The 25,378-nt window shown below is 40.9% G+C and overlaps 1 protein-coding gene across 6 annotated transcripts in view; it reads left to right on the forward strand.

Moving 5' to 3' along the window:
- shtn1 (shootin 1) overlaps window positions 1-25,378 on the forward strand; it is a 177,509-nt gene that overhangs the window by 66,729 nt on the left and 85,402 nt on the right. For all 6 annotated transcript variants that reach the window (XR_012051258.1, XM_061964012.1, XM_072916435.1 and 3 more), the window contains exons 6-11: window positions 6,318-6,495; window positions 9,629-9,726; window positions 11,385-11,466; window positions 11,973-12,067; window positions 14,758-14,904; window positions 25,055-25,208. Coding sequence is in view for 5 of the 6 variants with exons in the window: in XM_061964012.1 (XP_061819996.1) it covers window positions 6,318-6,495; window positions 9,629-9,726; window positions 11,385-11,466; window positions 11,973-12,067; window positions 14,758-14,904; window positions 25,055-25,208 (754 nt within the window). In the remaining variant the exon portion in view is untranslated. The remainder of the gene's footprint in view (window positions 1-6,317; window positions 6,496-9,628; window positions 9,727-11,384; window positions 11,467-11,972; window positions 12,068-14,757; window positions 14,905-25,054; window positions 25,209-25,378) is intronic.

Here is a 25,378-nt window from a genome sequence, read left to right on the forward strand (position 1 = left end):
CCTCCCTTGTTGGGGCCCCGGCGGTGCTGCTCGACTGCCCTGCGGGAGTCCCCCTCCTGTGTTTTACTCCGCCCTTATTTTTTAAATTAATTTTATTTATTTATTTTAATTATTTTATATATATATATATATATATATATATATATATATATATATATATATATATATATACATATATGTATGTATATGTATGTGTATGTGTATATATGTATATGTATATATATGTATATATATGTATATATATATGTGTATATGTATGTATGTATGTGTATGTATGTGTATATATGTATATATGTATATATATATATATATATATATATTTTTTTTTTTATCTATTTAATATATTTAACTTATTCTGTTAAATTATATATGTGTATATATGGGTACGCGTGTATGTGGGTGTGTGTACGTTTGTATATATGTATGGTGAAATCTGTGTGTATGTATGTAGGTACATATGTATGTGTCGCTGCCCCGGTGTGCATTGCTGATCGCGGCGCCGGGTCTGCTGAGGTTGCCGTGGCATGCCGGCTGTGGGCGCAGGGCTGGGCCCTTATGGCTTTTTGCCGGATGGGATGCCTGGTGGGTGGTGGGCGGGGGGGGCCTGGACGTGCGGGAAGGGCTGCGGGGTTTGGTGGCGCTGGGCACTGTTGGCGACCAGGCCTCTTGTTTATTTTTATTTATTTTATTTTATTTAAAGGGTTTATTTTTATTTTATTTTATTTTATTTTTTTCTTTTCTTTCTATTTTTTTTAATTTTTTTTATTTTTAATTTTTTTTTTTTTTTTTGTGTTGTGTATGTATGTGTTTGTGTATATGTGGGCTTATGTATATGTGTGTGGGTGTATTAATGTGTATATATGTGTGGATGTGGATGTGTATATGTATATGCAGGCGTGTGTATATGTGTGTATGTGTATGTATATGTATATGCATATATGTATGTATATGTGTATGTGTGTATATATGTGTGTATGTATGTGTATATGAATGTGTAGGTGTGTGGATGTCCGGTGGCTCAATTGGCCTGGCTGTGGATGAGTTGGGGTAGGTGGGTTGGTGGCCTCGGTGGTAGTCGGGGGTGTGCGTTGTTATGGTTTACGGGGTCGGTCGCCTCTTTGTTTTGGTTTCGGCGGCCACGGGTGTTTGCACTGCGGACGGGCGGTGTTGGTGATGGTTGCTGCGGTGATACCAGCGGTTGGCATCGCTGTGTTGGGTTGGAGTGGTTGGGGGACTGTGGCTGGTGTCTGTGCGCTTGTGGGGTTGTGGGGCTGGCTGGCGTTGGCTTGCCGGCTGGTTTGGGGGCTGGCGTGCGGACGGGATGCATTGGCTTCTCCCCCCGTTGGGGGGCTCCTTCCCCTGGCCGGGACTCGTATAGGCACGTTGCTGTGTGGATGGCCGGGATGCGGTGTTTGCATTGGGCGTGGGGGCTGTGCAGTTTTTCTGCGTTTGGTTGCCGGTATGGGCTCTGCAGGGTTGGGTTGGGGCGGGTGGGGGGGGGCTGGCTTTGTTTGGCGGGGGGAGGGCTCGCGTGGCGTCACGTTAAAGTGGTCTGGTGTGGGTCACGGGCTGTGGCGGGGGGTGGCGGCCTCCTGGCCGTAGTTCCTGGTTGTCGGCCGCGTGGACTGGGGGGATGTCCGGGCCCTCTACTCCTCCTACTTATAGCACACACAGTCACACATATATAGGACTTTGGGGATTGTCCTGCGGGGAGGCATGGCGGGGGGTTGAGGATGCCTCCAATGGGGCTCCAGTCCTCCTGTCTTGTCCCCTGCTCGTCCATCCCTCAATCTTAGCTGCATATTAGACACTTAGGATTTGGGGGGCTTGGCTTGGTTGGGACCCACCATGACCTTGATGTCCCCCAATTTTAATCGCATTATTAGTTCCCACAAGCATACATATCTCACTCACGCTACAGTACACACATCAATAGGGACTGGAGGTCGGCTGTAACGGCTGACCTCCTAATTTTAACTACACAGTAGACACTCTGGGGGCCTTGTACACATGCATGGGGGGATTGGGGTTCGGCGCACCCCTCATTGCCTCGTCGGCCGGCGGGGACTGCGGTCTGGTGGCCTGCCAGGCTTTTATTCATTTATTATTGTTATATATTTTTTTATTTTTAATGTATTTATTATTTTTATTTTTATTATTTACTTATTTTTTTTAATTTTTTTTTAAATCTTATTATTTATTTGTGTGTGGCGTCGCGCGGGTCTCACTTCCTGTTGGGTGGGGTCCGTGCCCGTGTGGCCCGACCTTGCGCTGTGGGGTCTCGGTTGGTGACTTGATGTGGTGGCGGCGCGGCCCCCGTGTCTGGTCTGGATGCTGTGTCTCGGTTGTTTGGGCGGTGGTGTGTTTGTGCGGGTTTGGGTTGGGGTGGGGAGGCTTTTGGTGGGGGGGGGTGTTGGTGTCTCTTGTTTGCGTGTTGGCGTTCGGGCTGACTGGCGGGCTGGCGCCGGCTGGTCTCCGTGGTCCTGGTGGCGTGTGGTTGCTGGTCGCAGTTTTTTTTTGATCGCTTTGATTTGATTGGCTGGTGCTGGCTGTCTGGGGTTATTGCGGCTGCTGTTTCTGCTGCCGTTTGTTTGTGGTGTGGGCGCCCGTGGCTGCTGGGTCTGGTGCAAGGGTGTGGCTGATGTTGTGACTGGTGGCAGCGCGCGTGCGTGATGGCTGTCGGGGCTGACGAACTGTGTATATGTATGTATATGTGTGTGTATGTATGTATGTATATATATGTATATGTGTATGTATATGTATATATGTGTATGTGTGGGTATGTATACATGTATGTGTGTATGTGTATGTATATATGTATGTATGTATGTATATTTCTCTGAGCCTGCCTGTCAGACGGGGGTCGACGCCTCAGGCTACTGCATCCGAACTGCGTGTCTGGAGCTCCTGGGTCCCGCTGTCCATCCCTTCCGGGTGCCCGTCTTGGTTGGGGCCTGTTGGGCCTAGTCCCTGCGTCTATTGTGGTAGCTTGGTGCTGCAAGGTATTCCGAGGTGCTGCGAGTCGGCCAGTTGCTGGGGTAGTGACCTTGTTTGTCAGCATGTCTGTGATCTTCTTTTAATTATTTTTATTTATTTATTTATTTTTTAATATATTTTATTAATATTATTTTTAAATTTTTCCCCTCCCTCAGAGGGGGGGCTCGGCGGGGCGGTTGCTGGTTGTTCCATCTCCATCGTTGGGGTCCCTGCAGGTGGGGTGGGTGGTTCCCGTGGCCCTGTGCCTGGGTGGTCCTGCGGCGGCCGATTTGGGTGGGGTGGCCGGGGGCTGGCCTCGCCGCGCTCTCCGGGGGTGGGGGCCCGGTTGCCGGTGGGGCGGGGGCGGTCTTCCCGTCCGGTTGCGGGGAGTCTCTGGGTCCCTCGGGCGGGGCGTCTCGCCTTTCTGCCCGTTTTGGGTGTGGTCTCTCGCTGGCTTGGGTTCTGGCTGTCCCCTGCTTTTTTCGTGCCCTGTCCTCTGCCGGGTGCGTCTGTCTGCGGCCTGCTGCTGGCCCTTGTGGGCGGTACGGTGGGCCGGGCTCTGGGGTTCCTGTCGCTGGCCGGCTTGGCTGCGTGGGGGCGGTGGTCCCTGGTTCCCTGGGCACCACGCCTACTGTTTGTGGGTTGGGCTCTCGGGGGTGATGGGGCCGTGCTCTGGCTCCCACGCACTCTGGGAGTCGAATGTATTGTACATGCAAATTCACATATGCTCACATACGTACATAGGTACCTACGCTCCCACATACATACACAAATACAGTACATATTTACCTACCTAAAGTTCGTACATCCACACGCACATTCAATATACAAACATACACATACACATACTGTACATATACATTCACTGTACAAACACATATACACATTCTGTACATATACATTCATTGTACAAACACATATACACATTCTGTACATATACAAGTACATATGCATACTTACACTCATGCACATAATCACGTTTCATCAAACATATATTAACGTTGTTGCCCTAGGGTAAACTGGGTGTAACACATGGCACACTGACAAAGCTTAACCTATTGTGACTATAACAATCTACAAGGTTAATGTAGGTTGCTTCTCTTTCTCCCCCTCCATTTTTCTGCATTCTTTCGTATCTCAAGTTATCATTACGTATATGTATTGTTGCATTTAAACAACTGTATTGTTGATAATAAAGGTAAATTATTGGTATTGTTCATTATCAATAGCGCTATTTCTATTGGTATTTGTATTGATCCATTTGTAGTGTAATAATGCTCATTGTCATTTCTGTATTATTTTTTATTTTTCGCTAACTGCTTATTTGCTATTACTTTTACCATCATATTTGTAGATGTCGTATTTGCTGATGTTGCTCTATTGTTGTTGTTGTTGTTGTTTGCTGTTGTTGTTTTTGTCTCTCTGTCTAATCCCCCTCTTGTCCCCACAATTTCCCCCTCTGTCTTCTTTTTTTTCTCTTTCTATCCCCTCCTGCTCCGGCCCGGCTGCACTAAATGATAATATAAATACATTTAATAAAGTCAAATACAAATAAGGCAACAAGAGAAGTATCCTACACTTCTCTTTTGTAAAGTAAATCTGAACAGCCGACATGGGCATCTACATAAACTATATGATTTGCCTGAGAAGCTGGACAGGACAAAAAAAACCAAAAAAAAAACAAAACACCAAAACACAGGAAAACCCAAACATGACCAAACTGTCAATAGCAAGCCCGACAGTAACCCCCTGATGAGGTCATCCAGCAGCATGGCCCCAAGGATGCAGAGATAGCAGGCGGAATGCAAGTCAAACTAATTTTATAGTCACAGAAAGCAAGTAAAAAACAAAAACAGCACACTAAGCATCAGTCTAGAACAGGGGTGGACAAACTACGGCCTGCAAGTTTGAGAAGCCTACTCTTAGTTCCAACAGATATGATATGCTTTGAAATGCATAATGTGCTAACTCGGCCCATCTGTCAAATTTCAAAAGCCAATGTGGCCCCTGAGCCAAAAAGTTTGCAAGAAATTAGTCAATAATTAAAAAAGCAAAATATGTGCTGGAACAAAATTTACTCTATATTCTCTTCTGCTCGCCAGTATCACCATATGTGAGTTACTGTGCAGAAATGTGGGGAAATAAGTACAAAATGACATTTATTCACTTTGCATGTTACAAAAAAGAAAGTTATTCATCAGTTATCCATGTTCTACTAGGGGTTGCTGGAGCCTATCTCAGCTGCATTCAGCCGGAAGTCGCTACCTCATCGCAGAGGATCAGTTATCATAATACATAAAAGTGATACATACAGTGATTACAAATAAATTGGAGGCAGCTAACACAGTTGACATACTTCACACAATTTTGTTGGTCCAAAACAAATGAAAAATTTGGCAAAATTAGGGTAATATGTTTGTTTTTTTTGGACGTTCTTTGTATATTTTTCAGGGGGGGGAGCATTGCTCGGTTACTAGAGCGGCCGTTCCAGCAACTTAAGGGTTCCTGTTTCGATCCCCGGCTTCCGCCATCCTAGTCATGTCCGTTGTGTCCTTGAGCAAGACACTTCACCCTTGCTCCTGATTGGTCATGGTTAGAGCCTTGCATGGCAGCTCCCGCCATCAGTGTGTGAATGTGGAAATAGTGTCAAAGCGCTTTGAGTACCTTGAAGGTAGAAAAGCGCTATACAAGTATAACCCGTTTACCATTTACGTTTATGGCGCCATCGCCTACTGGTCACGAAACACTGCAGGAATGTAGCAGAAGAGTGCATTAAAAACGGCCGCAAAATTATAATTTTACAAAACAAAAGCATGTTTTATTGTAGGTTTATGAGCTGGAGTATGTTGAGAACTATATACACTGTATAGACGTAATATTTTCGTCAGAAAAACTAACGTCAAAACGACAGCATTTGCATGCATCCGGGAGCAACCGCACACGTCCTTGGTAACAGTCATGGCGCCTGTTGTTTTGTTGGCAATACTCTCTTTATACACGACTTTCACGAGTGGTACACCTACTACAGTTTGAGAATCTACACAATAAACACACAAGTTTGAACGCCACCTCAAGGACAAATTTATTGGTGAAAATGACACTGAGTGGCCAAAATGTTCAAGGAAATTGGCATTGGACAAAGTTGCGAGGCCGCAGAGATTGATTGAATTTGTGTGATCCTTGAATCGTGTTTGTGTAAATCTTGTGGACACACTGCACCTTCTGTTTACTTCATACATATTTTTGATGTCTTTATGAAGAATCATGATTCTACTTCATCAAAGACGTGCAATCATTTGACAATTATAGTAATGATGAATTTGTATGTCTCTTTACTGCAGCTGAATCGACAGAACCACTCCCTGAAGAGGAAGAGCATGGTGCTGCTGTCTCAAGTCAGCACACAGACCATCACGGAGATCAACCTTGAGGATGAGGAGGTGGAGGAGGAGGAAGATGAATATCTAGGTGCTACCAGCCAGGACTGCCAATCAGCCGAGTGCCAGACCAAAATCTCAGGTGCATTATGTCCCAACATTTCATGTGTTTCACTGTACACTATAATAATCGTAATATTAACAAAGGTATGTTGGTGTTTTAACAGTTGAACAATGTAAATATGCACCCCACAGTGCTACAGTTCTTACTCCCTGACAACTTCAAAGAGTGTGCGAGCCGCTGAGTTAGCAGTTCAGAGTTTTAGCATAGTGGTTAACACACTTACCTCTCTCAAAGCAGTTGCATTAAGGGAAGATCACAGCCGCTACATTCATATGCCCCACTTTTTAGATGATTCAGGTTTTGACCAAAATGTTGCCCCATTTTTCGTACATTGTTTCCGTTATTGTGCGGCTAAACTTCGCTGATGAATAAATCAGTGGAATGTAGTGTTCAAACAAATAATTCACCAGTGTTGTGTGCGTACACAACATAATCCACCATAGGACCAAAGAAAGTTGTGAGTGCAAACACTTTGATAAAAAAAAAGTGAGAAACATTATTGAATTCAAGAAAGAACTACTCAGAAAGTACCACGATACCTTTCACATCCCAACAGTGTTTGATAGAACTTGATAGATGTTCATCATTCTGTGTGTATTTTACAAACAAATAAATATAAACAAAAAAAATAAAGATGACTAAAGGCTCCCCCTTGCCGATTCTGTCTATAGTAGGGGTTAGGGATGGGTACCTTTCACATTTAAACTGATACGGTACCAATTCCTGGTACCTAGGAATAGATACCAGTAGGGCTGGGCGATATGGCCTTTTATTAATATCTCAATATTTTTAGGCCATGTCACGATACACGATATATATCTCTATATTTTGCCTTAGCCGAGAATGAACACTTGATTAGGGCTGCAACTAACAATTAATTTGATAATCGATTAATCTGTCGATTATTACTTTGATTAATCGATTAATAATCGGATAAAAGAGACAAACTACATTTCTATCCTTTCCAGTATTTTATTTAGAAAAAACAGCATACTGGCACCATACTTATTTTGATTATTGTTTCTCAGCTGTTTGTAAATGTTGCAGTTTATAGATAAAGGTTTATAAAAAAAAAATTATAAAAAAAAGTAGCCTGTGCGCATGCGCATAGCATAGATCCAACGAATCGATGACTAAATTAATCGCCAACTATTTTTATAATCGATTTTAATCGATTTAATCGATTAGTTGTTGCAGCCCGACACTTGATGCATATAATCACAGCAGTATGATGATTCTATGTGTCTACATTAAAACAATCTTGTTCATACTTCATTAATGTATGCTAATTTTAAACTTTCATGCAGAGAGGGAAATCACAACTAAGTCAATTGACCAAAACTGTATTTATTAAACAGTTATTAAGCAGTGGCACAAACATTCATGTAATTTCCAAAACAGAAAGTGCAAGATTGTCAGACATTTTAAAACAGGCTATGAGTGCACTTTTGTGCAGGATGTCACTAAGATGACATATCAAAACAACACAAAATCAAAATGCACTTTTTGTACAGAACGCCACTACAATAGTTTAAAACAAATAAAGTGCACTTTTGTGCATGATGTCACACAAGATATTTCAATAAGTGTCACATAAAAATGAGCTGCATATCAAATAGTATATGTCCTTCGCTAGGTGGTAGGTTCCTGCGGACGTTATCTCCTTCTGTTGTTGACTATTTTTTTCATACGGTGTTGATATGGAAATGGTTGCTTTGCCATTTTGTTGGTGTGGCACCAAACGGAAATGTTGACATGCGGCGCTTCAAGCACTCCTCATTCTCTAGCGGGTGACTTTTCAAATGATGCTACATTAGCAGTGGTGCTACTTTTTGTAGCAACGCTTTTGCCGCATAATTGTTCGACATCTACCCGCTTGAAGCCATACCACCGCCAGACGATGGACCCAGTGCTGTTTTTCTTGGGAATTAATTCTTCATTCATTTGTTACCAGATTCGCACCTTCTTTCTCTTGTATTACCACCCGCACCGCACTGTTAGCATTACAGCTAACGTTACCATGTCGTTGCACACGTGACGTATGTAAGAAGGTGCGCTTGTTTTAAGTCTCTGTGAGAAGGAGAGACAAGAAAGAGTAGGAAACGCATGTAGTGTAATGCCCGCAGCTAAAAGCAACTGCGTGAGAACGTATACTCGAATATCACAATATAGTCATTTTCTATATCGCACAGAGACAAATCCGCGATATATCGAGTGTATCGATATATCGCCCAGCCCTAGATACCAGTACTCAATTGTATTTGTATGTGTGTTTATATGGTACTAAATGTTAATTTGTTTAATTACACTATATATATATATTTTATATAACATTTAACAGTGATCTCACAATAATAACTGTGCTGTCCAGTTTTCATATTTAGTTTTTTTTACACTTCTGAGTACCATTTTCCGTGGTTAGGAAGTAGTCTTTGCCATTAGGTTGAATGGGCCAGTCTTGTCTTTTGTTGAGTCCTACAAAGTTAGTACATAAGTTAAGTTAGGGTGTCAATCGATTCAAATATTTAATTGCAATTAATCACATGTTGTTCATAGTTAACTTGTCATTAATTGTACCTGATCCCTGATAGAAGTTTTTTATTTTTAATAAGTGTACCTTAGAATGATAATTTTCAGGTTTTTAATACTATCAACATGGGACTGGAAAATGTGTTTGCTTTATGCAAATGTTTGTTCATTAAACTGATTGTGTGGCCGCGTTAGCAAGGTGCCTCTCCTGGGTCTTGATGGTACTCGGGGCATGCAACTGTTTTGAGCAGCCCTTCGTCAGTGTCGGTCAGTCGCGCAGTTGAAGTGACGTGACATCATGTGCAACAAAGGTATCAAAATATGGTACCATTTAATTTTATGTGAATCGGAGCCCGGAGATATCAACAGATTTTAGTCGGTATCTAAAAAGCACTGAATTCGGTATTTATTCCTAATAGCGTCCCAACTCTTGCACTCCATTCCACAGAATGATTTGTGAGAAAACAGACAAGTTTTGTTGCGCACAATGTTTGGCCTTATTATAAAATAGGAGGGCATATGAAAACAAAGGAAAAGTTTTGGCAAACGTGCGTTCAAAACAGACACTTTGACAGTATGGGGCGTACAGATATCAAGATAATTTTGTATTGTTGTGTTGCAGAGCTGCAAAGTGCGCTGCAGAAGAAGCTGACAACGAAAAATGAAATGTGCGATGATATTACAACACTGAGAAAACAACTGGAGGAAACCAAACAGGAAGTTAGTACTAATTGTGCTTGTGAAGTTTTAGCATGTTCCAAAATAAATACATTGAAATTGAATTGAAATATTTAATTATTACTCTTGGTATTGTTAGGGGTGTCTCAATCGGGCCAGTGTCATCAAAAAACAAATATGAATTATTTAAAGGTTGCATTTGTTGCATCTAAACTTTGTGATACAATGTCAGATACAAGCAATGTTATTGCGGGTTTACTTGTACAAAGCTGAACAGCCGCACAAAATTTAGTGAACATTAGGTTTATTCAACTAAATAATTCTGGGTCCACATTTACCGAAGGCTAAGGACCAGGGGGTTAGAGGTCTCCGTTAACTATCATTCTTATCTTAGGAAGCAGCATCCTCTGCAGTGGACAAATTGTGTTGGCTGTATTTCTTAGAAAACAAGTGTCTACTAAGGTTGTACAGTATACCGGTACTAATAAAGTATTGCGGTATTAATCAATTGAAATCGATACTATACCACCTTTGAAAAGTACCGGGACCGTTCTTTCATCTGAGTGCCGCTTTGCGGCGGTGACTACAGATCCGAGGCGCATGATGTTGAGTGTGTCAAAACGTACACACAAAGTGCATACAAGTAATAACATCTTGAAAAAGAGAGGAAAATGGCAAAAAACGTCAATTCTATTGGTTAATAAAGTGGGTGCGTGAAACGCAATATGGCGGTATTTGGGCTTCAAAACTAACAATAAAGGTGACGCTTTGAACAGGGAGGCACTGCGTTGCAAGTACTGTTTTACACCTTTCCTGCTTGACGGCTTCCAGACCGTGGTCGAGGAGCACAGAGGAGACGTTCCCTCCAGGACCGATGTATTTCCCGGGGTAACACCTTTCACTTCACAATGCTCCGCTCTTAGGCCGGAATGACAAGGCCGTCGATTAGTTACAACTTGGTCACTTTATTTATAATTTCCACAAGGCACAACCGGACATCCACCATGCTATTAACACTCCTGCACATGCTAGCGCTATCTCTCCTAACTTGGCCACTCACTTACTCACGTCACTCACCCCACATACTGCCATTCTTAAAGAGGCACACACACACATACGATACTCTCGATTAGTATTACCACCTTTACTTCAAACTTAGGTACACATTTAAATAATAAGCATTCAGATCTGCACAAGGAGTTCTAAAAATAATAATGTAATTGTTACACCTGTCCCGCTGTTCGGTCTGGGGAAGTCTGTAGTCGAGGAGCACAGGGAAGACCTTCCCTTCAGGGTCGATGCCATATCAATGCCTTTTAATTTATATTAAATCCTGTAAAATTGTTCTTTGACTGTGAGTGTTTAATGTAGTGTAAGATTTTTTTGTTAAAATAAAGCCAATATTGAAATTTATTGTACTTCCCTTTATATGGAAAGGTATCGAAAAGTATCGATATACATTTTGGTACCGGTACCGGTACTAAATTGTTGGTATCGGGACAACCCTAGTGGATGGTGGCCTTTAGGAGGTTAAAATGTCAAAGCAAGGATCTTCCAACATGGTCTTCCATACACTGGTCCAATGTATTTTATACAATAGGAGCTCTATATTGTTTTTAGTTCTGATGTCCAGGTTCTTCAGTTTTGCACTACCTTGTTTACTCTAAATCACAACTCTTCTCTGTCTTTTGTTTTTACAGCTTATGAAGGAGAAACATGAGAATAATGCTTTAGTTGCTGAGACGGTACAGCAAAAAAAGCTGCTGGGAAAATACAACAGAGGTTAGAACATTAATTTATAACATTAGTTAATGGTGAGAATAGGTCTTTGTGTCAAACTCAAGGCCCGGGGGTCTGATCTGTTTATGTGGCCCACGAAAACCTGTAATCGTGTGTCAATGAGAGGCACTTCATTACTGTATGTTTCTAATATATTGGCAAACAAAAAATTGGAGCACATGCAGTTGCACATTTTCCTAACTCAATGTTATTTGTTGGTTGGAAAAAACAATTATATCACCATTTTTAGATTAATTTTACAATAGCTGGACTTTGATATCTACTTGGCATCTAGACTTCTAAATGCAAAGCATGTTTTCCATCAGTTACAATATGTTAATAATCCAAAGAAGGGGCAATTGTGTAATAGTATGATGAGACAATTATACAGTACATTTATTTGGTTTCACAGTTGTTTGCGACATCTTGAGGGCAGCTGGAACTGCAATGCTTGAAAATGAGTTTACAACTTAACTGTAGTAGGTGAAATATGTCAATTTCTTGTCCAGTGTCTGCGTTTGCTTTAGAGGAATATAAAACCATTCAAGACACGTTGACTCTTCAGCAGGACTTGAGAGATAAAGCAGAGAACTTTGCCAGAGCAGTGAGTTAATTTTCTCTTGAATGATATATATACATTGCTACGTATGTGTGAAATTCCACCCAATCATTGTCATTTACTGTATGTCTTTTTCCAACTCTAAATCTTAAAATTCACTTATTGAACTACTTAAAATGTGTTTTGGTTCATCTCAAACAACCTAATTATATTTTTGTATAAGGTTCCTTAGATTAATATGACTCATTTGAGTAACAGGACTGAAAGTACCAGGATTTTTTAACAGATTAATTCAATACATGAAATATAGCATGTAGATATTAAGCACATTTAATGCATGCAAACATATGATTCAACAAAAAAAAAGTACAGCAGTACCTCAGCTTGGTTCTATGACTTGTATTTCAAATCAACATCGACCATTAAAATAATGAAAATCAATCTAATCTGTGCTTGGCCTTTTAAAACACAACCAATTATGTAACATCCATCCATCCATTTTTTACCGCTTGTCCCGCTCAGGGTTGCGGGGGTGCTGGAGCTTAGCCCAGCTGCATTCGGGCGGAAGGCGGGGTACATCCTGGACAAGTTGCCACCTCCTCGCAGGGCCAACGCAGAAAGACAGACAACATTCCCACTCACATTCACACACAAGGGCCAATTTAGTGTTGCCAATCAACCTATCCCCAGACATACTTGCCAACCTTGAGACCTCCGAATCCAGGAGATTGGGGGCGGGGGGCGGGTCAAGGTGGTAGCCTTTGTTCTGCCATTTGAGTACTGGCGAGCGATCTCTGAATCCGGGAACATATCCTTCACGGATTTGTTGAAAACATCCGCAAATGAGAACGGGATGTTGCTTGCAGCTATCAGCATAGTCATCTTTGTCTCGGCATATGTTACACCCCCGGGTCTCCATTTAGCAAGGTGGTCCATGATACTGGGCTGTGACCGGTGCTGCGTTGCCGCCGCCTTGTGCTTCTCTGACCGTTCATGAGTGACTATATCCATTCGGCCACCGAGTTCAATGGAGAAGTCCGATCTACAAAATTTGCAGGCAATAACCCTTCCCCTTCGAGCTGTCCTGAATTAACTGATATTCTTGTTTCCAATCATTTTGGAACTTGCAAGTGTACTTCTTCTTCTTACTCGTTGTCGCCATGACTGTCTCTTCTTCGTTCTTCTGCTTAGTCTCTGTTATGTTTTTGGACATTACTACTTGCCGTAGTTTTGAAGCAATTCATGATGGGAATCCGGATGTTGTGTGTCAGTGTATTTACGTGGCGGCTGGAATACACACACGCTCCGTGCCTGTCTACTTTATGGGTTATAGATAAACCTATGGATAACGGGGGCATATATAATAGTCTCCTTTTCAGGTGAGAGAGGAGGCAGTGCCCTTAAGGCACGCCCCCAATATTGTTGTCCGGCTGGAAATCGGGAGAAATTCGGGAGAATGGTTGTCCCGGAAGATTTTTGGGAGAGGCACTGAAATTCGGTAGTCTCCCGGAAAATTCGGGAGGGTTGGCAAGTATGTCCCCAGGTCTTTGGAGGTGGGAGAAAGCCGGAGTACCCGGAGGGAACCCGCACACTCACGGGGAGAACACTAACCCTTTGTTCCACTGTGCTGCAACATCCATCCATCCATCCATTTTCTACCGCTTGTCCCTTTTGGGGTTGCGGGGGGTCGTTGTAGGCTATCTCAGCTACAATCGGGCGGAAGGCAGGGTGCACCCTGGACAAGTCGCTACCCTATCACAGGGCCAACACAGATAGACAGACAACATTCACACTCACATTCACACACTAGGGCCAATTTAGTGTTGCCGATCAACTTATCCCCAGGTGCATGTCTTTGGAGGTGGGAGAAAGCCGGAGTACCCGGAGGAAACCCGCACACTCACGGGGAGAACACTAACCCCTGTTCCACCGTGCTGCTCAACATGTAACACACATTTAGAAATAAAAACTAACTTTTAGATGGTGAATGTTGTTTAAAAAAACAATACAATAGAAGGTGGTACAAACAAATACAGTAGTTTCAGTAAATAATGTAATATTGTTCAGTATTTACCTTGAAGATCAGACTTTTGTAGGTGTCTTCTACGGGCTGCTTTTCTGTCGTGTAACAACAGAAACTAAGAAATTGTTGTTTCCCAGAGACACAAGCGGTAGAAAATGGATGGATGGATGTTGCACACAGATGTCTTTGACTGACGGACGATGCATGTGCTACGTATGTCTGTGTACCCAAAGTAATGTTAAACCGTCCATAATTTTGAGTCAGGACTAGAGCATATTCAAGGCGCGTAATCGTATCGAAAGTGAATGGGTAACAAAATTGAGTTTTAAGGGTTTAAAATAAATAATAAAAAAAAGTATAGTTGGGATAAAAAGTAACACTAATATATCGAAAATATAAAATTTCGAAAGCATTTAAATGATTTTGTTCAAGACAAAGTCTTATGTAAGGAAGCAGGAACAAACAGTAAATTATATATTTCCAGTATTTAAGGTAGCGTAAACAAATCTTTTAAATTGTATTCTTTAAATATTTAATCACAATATGCGTCAGGAAACTTTTTCATAAAAAAAGACAATTAAAGTTAATTTGTTCTTGCATTTGTACATTTTATTTGCTGGGGGCGCAAATGACAGTGATTTGGTGGAATGTTCCATTTGTGTTTTCCTACTACTTTTTTTCTGATGCTCTTCCACATATTGTCCTTCTTCAGATGGTTGTTGAACAGAAGATGCTGAAAAGAAAGAGCCAGATCCTGATGGAGAGTTCCCCAAATGACTGCGCGTTACAGGAGGCACTCAAACAGCTCTCTGGGCTGACCAAAGATTTGGAAGCACAGAAGCTGGAGCACCAGAGCCAGGTGTGATACATAAAACTGAGATACGTAAACTTTATATGTAGGAATGTGCGTCAGAATCCTTACATACCGTATTTTCCAGACTATAGGTAGCACTGGTATATAAGCCACATCCACTAAATTTGAGGGAAAAAAATGTTTTCATATATAAGCCGCACCGAACTATAAGCCCCAGATATATACGTTGTGAAATTAGTTATTTACACAGAAAGATTTTATAAATGTTTATTTACATACCTTAATTGTTTCGAAACGATGTCTGTAACACAGCAGTAAGACGGCTGATCAAACAAAACAGAATTCCTCTTCATGGACCCACCAACGGAAGCTTGCTCTCCAATCAGCTAAACAGACTCAATAATAACTAATGGACGATTAGTAGAAGACAGAAAGGCACTTTTATTTCCAGTTCAAAGCTTTAAACTGCAAAAAACACTTGTAGGCATTCACCCAGCTGCACCTGCAGTGAGGAAACTCGTCAAAAACATGGCGCCATAGCACAAACAATAACACACCAATGTAGGTGCCTTTGCCTGTGTTTTAGAAAACTATTTGCTTTATGGCCGTCAGCAAAGAAAAATCCATAAATAAGTCGCACAGTTTTATAAGCCGCAGGGTTCAAAGCATAAGAAAAAAGTACTGGCTTATAGTCCGGAATTTATGGTACTTGAAGTTCTTACATCACCAGAAATTCTAGGTTTGCTTGAGTCTACTGCCATCCATCCATCCATCCATTTTCTACCACTTGTCCTATCTGAGTCTACTGAGTTTTAATATAATTTTTCTATGGGTCCTCTTTTCAGAGACGTTCCCCTTAATCAAGTCAGAAATCACACAGTTCAACATGCTGTATTTCTAGACTGACCATACGTCCTCTTTTGAGTTAGGGTTGCGTGTATTTTCAATGTACGTTCAGTTTTAAGAACGGGTTAAAAACAAAACAAATTGTGGAGGCGCGCGCAAGCAGCAGCATTCTAAAGGAGGAGCCGAGACAGAGAGCGTGAGAGTCGAGAGACAGACAGGACACAAGAGATGCCGAAACGTAAATGCAACTTCACGGATGATTTGCGGAAAAAGTATCCATGTTTTCGTACTGGCAGTGACACATGGGAAGCAGAATGCACTGTGTGCCAAGCAGGAATGTACTGTATGCATCTGTGGCAAATAAACGATCTACAAGCCCATGTTGACAGACAAAGCACAAAACAGCTGTGCAGGGCGAGAGCTCGTCTGCTGTTTTTGTGTAAATGTAATTAACCTGTTTTGAGACATTATTTATGTTTACATTATATACAAGAGGTTATTTTGAATATTTCTACCTCTGCACTTTTTCTAAAACTGTGAATGTTACAGAATATAAGTGTGATTTGTATTGTTGTACTGTCAACCAGTGTTGGAGTTACCGCACTTTGTGTGTCTTTTTACGCATTGAAATCAGAAAGGACGTGCAATTCCTGAAGCCCGCGTGTCACCCGGACGCGGATTTTTTATTTTTTTTTACCTACCGCCCGGTTTGCTTGTTTGTATTATTGTATCGATTATCACTGTCCGCCAGTGTTTTCTTTTGTTTATATTTGCCCGGTCAAATTTCCGTCCCTGTTTATTGCGTTTTTATTGGTCATAAATTTTGATTCGCCGAAAGTTTTATCAATGACAAATACTGCCTCAGTTTGCTCTCAGACAAGTTTACCTTGAAGGGCTGTCAAAATAAAGACTTCATGGTCAACACGAAGGTGAGTGTAAAGTCAACCCTTTTAACTCCAGTAAATGAGTTGTTTTAGTTTTTGTGAGTCCATGGAAACTTCACTTTTATATCCCGTTGGATCCACATCGTTCGAGGATGGAGTCAGGTTAGCTGTTAGCCTCAAGCTAACCACCACCCAACCAGACTCCTCCACCCCAGAAACATACTTGAAATATACTTTGCAGGTCAACAAACGGGGCAAATGTGTGCCTTTTGAAGTGTTAATGTGCGAGGAGTGTTCAAAAGGTGTCTCTTGGAGAAATGGCTGACCGGTTAGCAAGTGTCGCTCGCATCGCTAACAGTAAGGTCATCACCGTCATTGTTTACTGAAGCAGAGATGCTGACTGTGCGTTTTGATAAACGCTCTGCTTTTTATCCATAGACTTATTCGATTTAATGTTTTATTATCTATAGCAGGGGTGTCAAAAGTGTGGCCCGCAGCTAATGTTTTTTTTTCTTCAAAGCTGTCATTGCTCAAAACATAATATTGAATCAGAATGTTATTGTGAATTATTGACCTATCCAAGGCTCCGATTGCTTCACATCAAATATTACACTTTGAAAAATATTTTTGGTGGAAGACTTTGCAAATTTTGTGTGTTTGCCATAAAAAAACATAGTTTTCTTTGACAAAAAATGGCAGAAAACAAACAAAGAAAAAACATTTAAAAAAAACCAAAAAAACATTTTCAAATGAGGGAAGTTGATGATCTGAAGTTGATGTAGACTCTAGAGATTTAAGTGTTTACTAAATAATTTATGTATGACCGAAGCAAAACACTTTTTACACTTTTATACTGAAATAAATACACCTACAAGTTATTAAATACAGATATAGGAAAAAAATACCAGCAGTGGTAAAGTTTAGATCCATGAAGGAAAGAAGAAAGTGAATGAATGTTTATAACTTAATACATTTACATATGCATACAATTTTTTTTCTTTTTTATTATTTTTTTAATGAATTAAGTAACATTTATGACAACCTTTTTCCATAACACAATATAGAATGTGAGATATAACAGGATAATGCATACATGTATTATTTGTCTTCAAAACGCTTAAAAAAAGTGTGACCCCAAAAATTTACTGTGGGACCCCATTGTTATGACTTGATGGGGTCCCTGGGACCCCATTTTGAAAATTCATAGCGCTAACACTGCTGTCAAAAGAGGAGAAACAATGTTTAATTTAAATAAATATATTATTTATAAAGCAAGTTCGAGTATCATTGGCAAATTTTCACCTAGTCCCGGCCTTGGCGTGCTGCCCGCCTTGGCACACATATATGTGTCCTCTTTTGGGGATTTCAGAATATGGTCAGCCTAGTATTTCTTAACTTCAATAATGATTGTCTGAATGTTGAGAAGCTTTCACATACAAGGCCTGATTTACTAGGATCAAAATACCACAGGCTAAACTGTGTGCAATCTATAACATTGTGTATTTTGTGTGACCTTCTGAGACTGCATTTTAGACACAGTCCAAAGTGCGTATACAGCGCAACCCACTTTTTTTCTTTCTTTTTTTTACAGCGCCTAAGGTGCGTTCTTGGGAGAGAGGCTGCACTTAATTGTGCTCAAGACGCAAAACATGCATACTACAAGAAGTTTTTTTTCATGTAGGAGATATTATAATATATAACGAATGGAAATGAAAAAAATGTACAGTATGTAATTAAACAAAGGCCAGCAGACACCAAACGCACGATCAAATTATTTTTAATCAGCCCCTTAAGTCATCCAGCATGCAACTATAAAATGTTAAATGGATGTTGCTGAATATTGCTGAAGTTGCTAGTCAGACAATATTTTCAGTATATTAGAGGGAATCTTTACCTGACCTGTTTGGACTGTCATCTGCAGTCTTCTTCAGAAGGGACACCTGACTGCTGTGATGTGTTATCTATCAGCTCTTTTTATAGACCTGGACAACCAGGCAGACTACTCCACCGCCACGGTCAATGGGGGAGGAGCTAATAAGCAACACGTCACAGTGGTCAGGTGACCCTTCTGAAGAAGACTGCAAATGACAGTCGAAACATCCATCCATCCGTTTTCTACCCCTTGTCCCTTTCGAGGGGGGTGCTGGAGCCTATCCAATATCACGTAAAAATTCATTTTAATATACTGAAAATATAGTCTGACTACAAGAACATTTAAAAAGAAAACTAATATATCCTCTTTTTCTATTTTTTTGACAGAAATGGACTTTCATTCAAACATAATAATCTGTTGAAAAATATATTATTGACATGAATCCTATTGATTATAAAAGATTGATAAATGGCATTTCAGTTCAGCTTCTTCAGCTCTTAAAGTCTTCTCTACGGGATGAACAGATGGACTAAGTTTCCCCTAACATTAGCTGTGGTAGCAAATAAAGGAATCATTTATTCCCAGGAAAAACAGCAGGGGGTCCATTGTCTGCCGGTGGTTTGGCTTCAAGCGGAAATATGTCGAACAGATATATGTAGTATGTAAAGTATGCGGCAAAAGCGTTGCTCCAAAAAGTAGCACCACTGCTAATTTGTAGCATCATTTGAAAAGTCACCCGGTAGAGAATGAAGAGTGCTTGAAACTCCGCATGTCAACATCTCCGGCCGATGCCACACCTACAAAATGCCGAAGCAACCATTTCCACATCAACACCGTATGAAAATAATAGTCACAACAGAAGGAGATAACGTCCGCAGGAACCTACCACATAGCGAAGGACATACACTATTTGATTTATTATTATGCTGCTCATTTTTATTTGACACTTGTGACATCATGCACAAAACTGCACTTTATTTGTTTTCAACTATTGTAGTGGCGTTCTGTACAAAAAGTACACTTTAATTTAGTGTTGTTGTTTATCGGCCTGCCGATATTATCGGCCGATAAATGCGTTAAAATGTAATATTGGAAATTATCTGTATCGTTTTTTTTATTATCGGTATCGTTTTTTGTTTTTTTGGGGGTTTAATCAACATACAAAACACAAGATACACTTACAATTAGTGCACCAACCCAAAAAACCTCCCTCCCCCATTTATACTCATTCACACTCATTCACACAAAAGGGTTGTTTCTTTCTGTTATTAATATTGTGGTTCCTACATTATATGTCAATATATATCAATACAGTCTGCAAGGGATACAATCCGTAAGCACACATGATTGTATGTGCTGCTGGTCCACTAATAGTACTAACCTTTAACAGTTAATTTTACTCATTTTCATTAAGTACTAGTTTCAATGTAGTGCATCTGCCTCACAATACGAAGGTCCTGAGTAGTCTTGGGTTCAATCCCGGGCTCGGGATCTTTCTGAGTGGAGTTTGCATGTTCTCCCCGTGACTGCGTGGGTTCCCTCCGGGTACTCCGGCTTCCTCCCACCTCCAAAGACATGCACCTGGGGATAAGTTGATTGGCAACACTAAATTGGCCCTAGTGTGTGAATGTGAGTGTGAATGTTGTCTGTCTATCTGTGTTGGCCCTGCGATGAGGTGGCGACTTGTCCAGGGTGTACCCCGCCTTCCGCCCGATTGTAGCTGAGATAGGCTCCAGCGCCCCCCACGACCCCAAAGGGAATAAGCGGTAGTAAATGGATGGTTTTATATTGTTTTACTTTCTTTTTTATTCAAGAAAATGTTTTTAATTTATTTATCTTATTTTATTTTATTAATTTTTTTAAAAGTACCTTACCTTCACCATACCTGGTTGTCCTAATTAGGCATAATAATGTATTAATTCCACGACTGTATATATCGGTTGATATCGGTATCGGTAATTAAAGAGTTGGACAATATCGGAATATCGGATATCGGCAAAAAGCCATTATCGGACATCCCAAAAATTTTTTTGCTTTCAAATATTTTGATATTTGAGCTTCTGTTTTATTCAGATTAAAAGCTGATTTTTTACTTTTTTTTTTTTTTTTTTTTCAGTTTCACATCTTTCTTTAAAAATTCAAAGACATATTTTTTTCAGTCTCAGACTTTTGGCCCATTTTTTTAGCATGAAGCGCATGCAATTATCGTGGACTCTGCAAAAGAATACGCAGTGCCCCCTTTTACTTTCAGCCGAGCACTTTATATAGGCTGCACCCATCAATCACGATCGACCAGTCGATCGCGAAAATCCATCCATCTTCTACCGCTTGTCCCTCTCGGGTGCTGAAGCCTATTACAGCTGCACCCTGTACAAGTCGCCACCTCATCGCAGGGCCAACACAGATACACAGACAACATTCGCATTCACACACTAGGGCCAATTCAGTGTTGCCAATCAACCTATCCCTAGGTGCATGTCTTTGGAGGTGGGAGGAAGCCGGAGTACCTGGAGGGAACCCACGCAGTCACGGGGAGAACATGCAGAAAGACCCCAAACCCAAGGATCGAACCCAGGACCTTGGTATTGTGAGGCACATGCACATCACCCGCTCGTCTCGCAAACGTGCGTTGCATGATATGCACAAAAATCATCGAGCTGCAACAATGCATTAAGGCAGACTGCTGCAACGCATTGGACATTTTCTAGCATCCTTCTGCATGCGTTTTGTGGATGCATCATTAAAAAGGCGCCCACACTTGCTGGGCAGCAATCTACAGGCTTCCTCTCTCCAGCAATGCAGTACTCTGCTGAAAGTTCTGCCACGTCTTCCACAAACTGTAAGGTTGCGTAAAGGCAAGCAGCCCGACGACAGCACGTCTCGACGGGAATTGTTTGTCGGGTCACGTAGCCCACCTAGAAGCCAAATACCAGAGTCCGTCAATGTTGCTCCAAAATACGGATTTTGAGTTGATTTACAGTCGCGATCAAAAGTTCACACTTGTAAAGAACATAATGTCATGGCTGTCTTGAGTTTCCAATGATTTCTACAACTCTTTTTTTTTTTTTTTTTCGATAGAGTGATTGGAGCACATACTTGTTCGTCACAGAAAACATTCATGAAGTTTGGTTCTTTTACAAATTTATTATGGGTCTACTGAAAATGTGACCAAATCTGCTGGGTTAAAGGTATGCATACAGCAATGTTAATATTTGGTTACATGTCCCTTTGCAAGTTTCACTGCAATAAGACACAAGCTTCTGGCAACCTTCTGGTTGAATTTTTGACCACTCCTCTTGACAAAATTGATGCAGTTCAGCTAAATTTGTTGGTTTTCTGACAGGGACTTGTTTCTTCAGCATTGTCCACACGTTTAAGCTAGGACTTTGGGAAGGCCATTCTAAAACCTTAATTCTAGCCCGAATTGGCCATTCCTTTACCACTTTTGACTTGTGTTTGGCGTCATTGTCCTGTTGGAACACCCAATTGCGCCCAAGACCCAAACTCCGGGCTGATGATTTTAAGTTGTACTGAAAAATTTGGAGGTAATCCTCCTTTTTCATTGTCCCATTTACTCTCCGGAAAGCACCAGTTCCATTGGCAGTAAAACAGGCACAGAGCATAGTACTACCACCACCATGCTTGAGGGTAGGATTGGTGTTCCTGGGATTAAAGGCCTCTCTTTTTATCCTCCAAACATATTGCTGGGTTTTGTGGCCAAAGAGCTAAATTTTTGTTTCATCTGACCACAGAACTTTCCTCCAGAATGTCTTATGGGGCGGCATAGTTCGGTTGGTAGAGTGACCGTGCCAGCAACTTGAGGGTTCCGGGTTCGATTCCCGCTTCCGCCATCCTAGTCACTGCCGTTGTGTCCTTGGGCAAGACACTTTACCCACCTGCTCCCAGTGCCACCCACACTTGTTTAAATGTAGCTTAGATTTTGGGTTTCACTATGTAAAGCGCTTTGAGTCACTAGAGAAAAGCGCTATATAAATATAATTCACTTCACTTCACTTCACTTATCATTGTCCAGGTGACAGCAATTGTACTTACCAGTAGAATTGTATTTGGGCTTTAAAACTAACGATAAAGGTGACACTTTAAACTCGGAGGCGCCATGCTGCAAGTGCTGCTTTAAAACATGGCAGCTCCCGCCATCCGTGTGTGAATGTGTATGTGTGAATGGGTGAATGTTGAATATTGTCAAAGCGCTTTGAGTACCTTGAAGGTAGAAAAGTGCTATACAAGTATAACCCATTTACATGGCTTGCCAAACGTGGCGATTAGTATTACCACCTTTGCTTCAAACTTAGGTAAACATTTAGATAATAAGCATTCAGATCTGCACAAGGAGTTAAAAAGAGTGACAGGTAATAATGTAGTTGTTACACCTTTCCTGTGTTTCAGCTCACCTTGCAGACCGTAGTTGAGAAGCACTGGGGAGACATTCCCTTCAGGGATGATTTTTTTGTCGAGGGTAAAACCTTCACTTTAACCTGCAATGGGTCTGCAAAGTTTCAAGTTCAGATCAGAAAAAAGATGTTGCGGATTTGTGACACTCGCTTTATTATTAGTTTTGCAGGACAAAACCGGACTCGTTCACACTCTTGCGCAGTGCACAGTGCACACGCGACCATTTTCTCTCTTTCCTCGCACACTCACTCACTGACGGTGCTTAACCAACACATTGCCATTGTCGCAAACACACATGCACTACTCTTGTAATATAGTTAACCAGCTCCCCTGCTGCACACATGTAGGCTTCAGGCCAAATAATAGCGGAGTAAAAAACGCCCAATTAGCGCCAACTGATGTAAGTGAAACCACTGAATTTGTTAACAAATTCCTACAATTTGTGTTTTATCTTTACTGATGTGTATTTTACCTGCTACATAGCTTATCTGTGTACTTTTATCCATAATTTTGTTTTTAGTATTTACTAATAATCGTATTTTTCTTAAAGGGGAACTGCACTTTTTTGGGAATTTTGAATCGTTCACAATCATTGTGAGAGACAGGAAAACAAACGTTTTTTGTTTTTTTTCTTTCTAATATGTTCTTGGTGGCCAGCAATGCAGCTAATGGAGCAATCAATTCTACCACTAAATCACTTTAAAAATGCATTCAAGAACCGTCAACGCTACTTCATTTATGTTCCTTAACCTGTAAAATAACCAGACTGTAGCGACATTGTTATTGCAAGAGCGAACACAGAGGAACTCATTTTCTAGCATACTAACACATTAGCGTGCTACAGTATTTTCCGTACAAGCTAACTGTGGCAAGAGATAAGCTAGCTTCTACGTCAGCACAAAACGCTTTCGAGTTTGTAATGCACAACACAATGTGATAAGACATTTTGAGTGGAATAAAAATAACAATCATCTGTAATCTATCTGTAAAGTATTAGCCTACATGTCATTTTCCGTATACAGTTGTACAGTACACAGTGAGCCAGACAGCGTAGGATGTCTGTCATGATACACGTATGACGTGCTGCATGTATCATGATCAATATAAAGTGTGACTCACTTGATGGACAGTTGTCTGTTTGGTCCAGCTGGCCAGGGATCCTTTTTTCCAGTTATGCAATCCATTTTTGTCGAAATAGCTTGGCTTCAAATTCCACATTTTGCAGCTTTGATTCACTTTACCCTCACGCTCTCGGCTTCTGTCTGCTCTAACGTTTCACCCTCTTCTTCGTGCTCGAAGAAGCAGCAGTTCATCGTGCATAAATTTAGATTAAAAAAGATAAGGTTGTGAATCCTCATTTGTACAAAAATAGTCTTCTTCGTTGTTTGTTACCGAATCTCCCATGATTAGAACACACACAAGCGTTTTGTATCCGGAAGGGGTTGTTGCCAGAAGACGTGCGCTGCTATGGAATTGGAACTAAATGCGCAGAAGAATTAGTTACGGCAATGATTAAAATGACCAAATACGGTAAATATTGAACATGTTACATATGGTTATGAACGTGTGACTTGCATTGTGTATACAAAACTGATTGATTGATTTAGAGGTCTTTGAAGGCTGCATTAGCCGTATCTTCCAAGCGTTTTTATCATCTTTAACATTTTTTATGACATCAAAAATGTATCTAACCGTACCCCTAAAACAGGGGTACAGTATCTACCAAACCCTGGTTACGTACTCCACACTGCAAGAAGTACAATTCCAAGCAAAATCATTAATTAGCAATCAAGCAAAATATGAGAATTTTTTTTGTTAAAAATAAGTCACAGAACAAGAAAATGTGATTAATGCTGGGTGATTGTTTTGTTTATTAGTGTAGGTTTTCAAATCATCATTTCCCCCATAATTACACAACTAATACACAAACATTCTCAAGCAAAAATAAAAGTCATAGGATCCATACAATAGTAAGCATAATGGAGAGCATGAATGAAGAACATTATGCATTAAGTGAAGCATAGCCTATTTTTTATTTGTATTATTATTGGTCGTTACAGAGCAACAAGTTAACTAGCCACAATTGATGTAAACACAACTGAAACAATTGAGTTAAAAAAATACTCTTGTACCCTTTTCAGGTAGATACTGTAGTGACTAAACATGTGTCTGTGCTCAGATAAAGCTGATGGAGGACCAACTAAGTAGCTGCCAGACTAGAAAGGAGCTCATGGCCTTGAGGTGTAAACTTGAGCTTGTTGAGGAGGAGAAGCGTGAGTGCTGTGACGAGTACTGCAAGGCCCAAGCACAGGTCAAGGATCTGAGCTTTACAGGTAAGAACATACAACATTTACAATCATATACACAGCATTACAGTATATACAACTATAGACAACAGTACAATATTTAAAGGCATAGACAACAATACAATATTTACAAATATAGACAACATTACAATATTTGCAAACATAGACAACAGTACAATATTTGCAAGCATAGACAA

Source organism: Nerophis lumbriciformis, linkage group LG02 (assembly GCF_033978685.3).
Source record: "Nerophis lumbriciformis linkage group LG02, RoL_Nlum_v2.1, whole genome shotgun sequence".
Taxonomy (NCBI): domain Eukaryota; kingdom Metazoa; phylum Chordata; class Actinopteri; order Syngnathiformes; family Syngnathidae; genus Nerophis; species Nerophis lumbriciformis.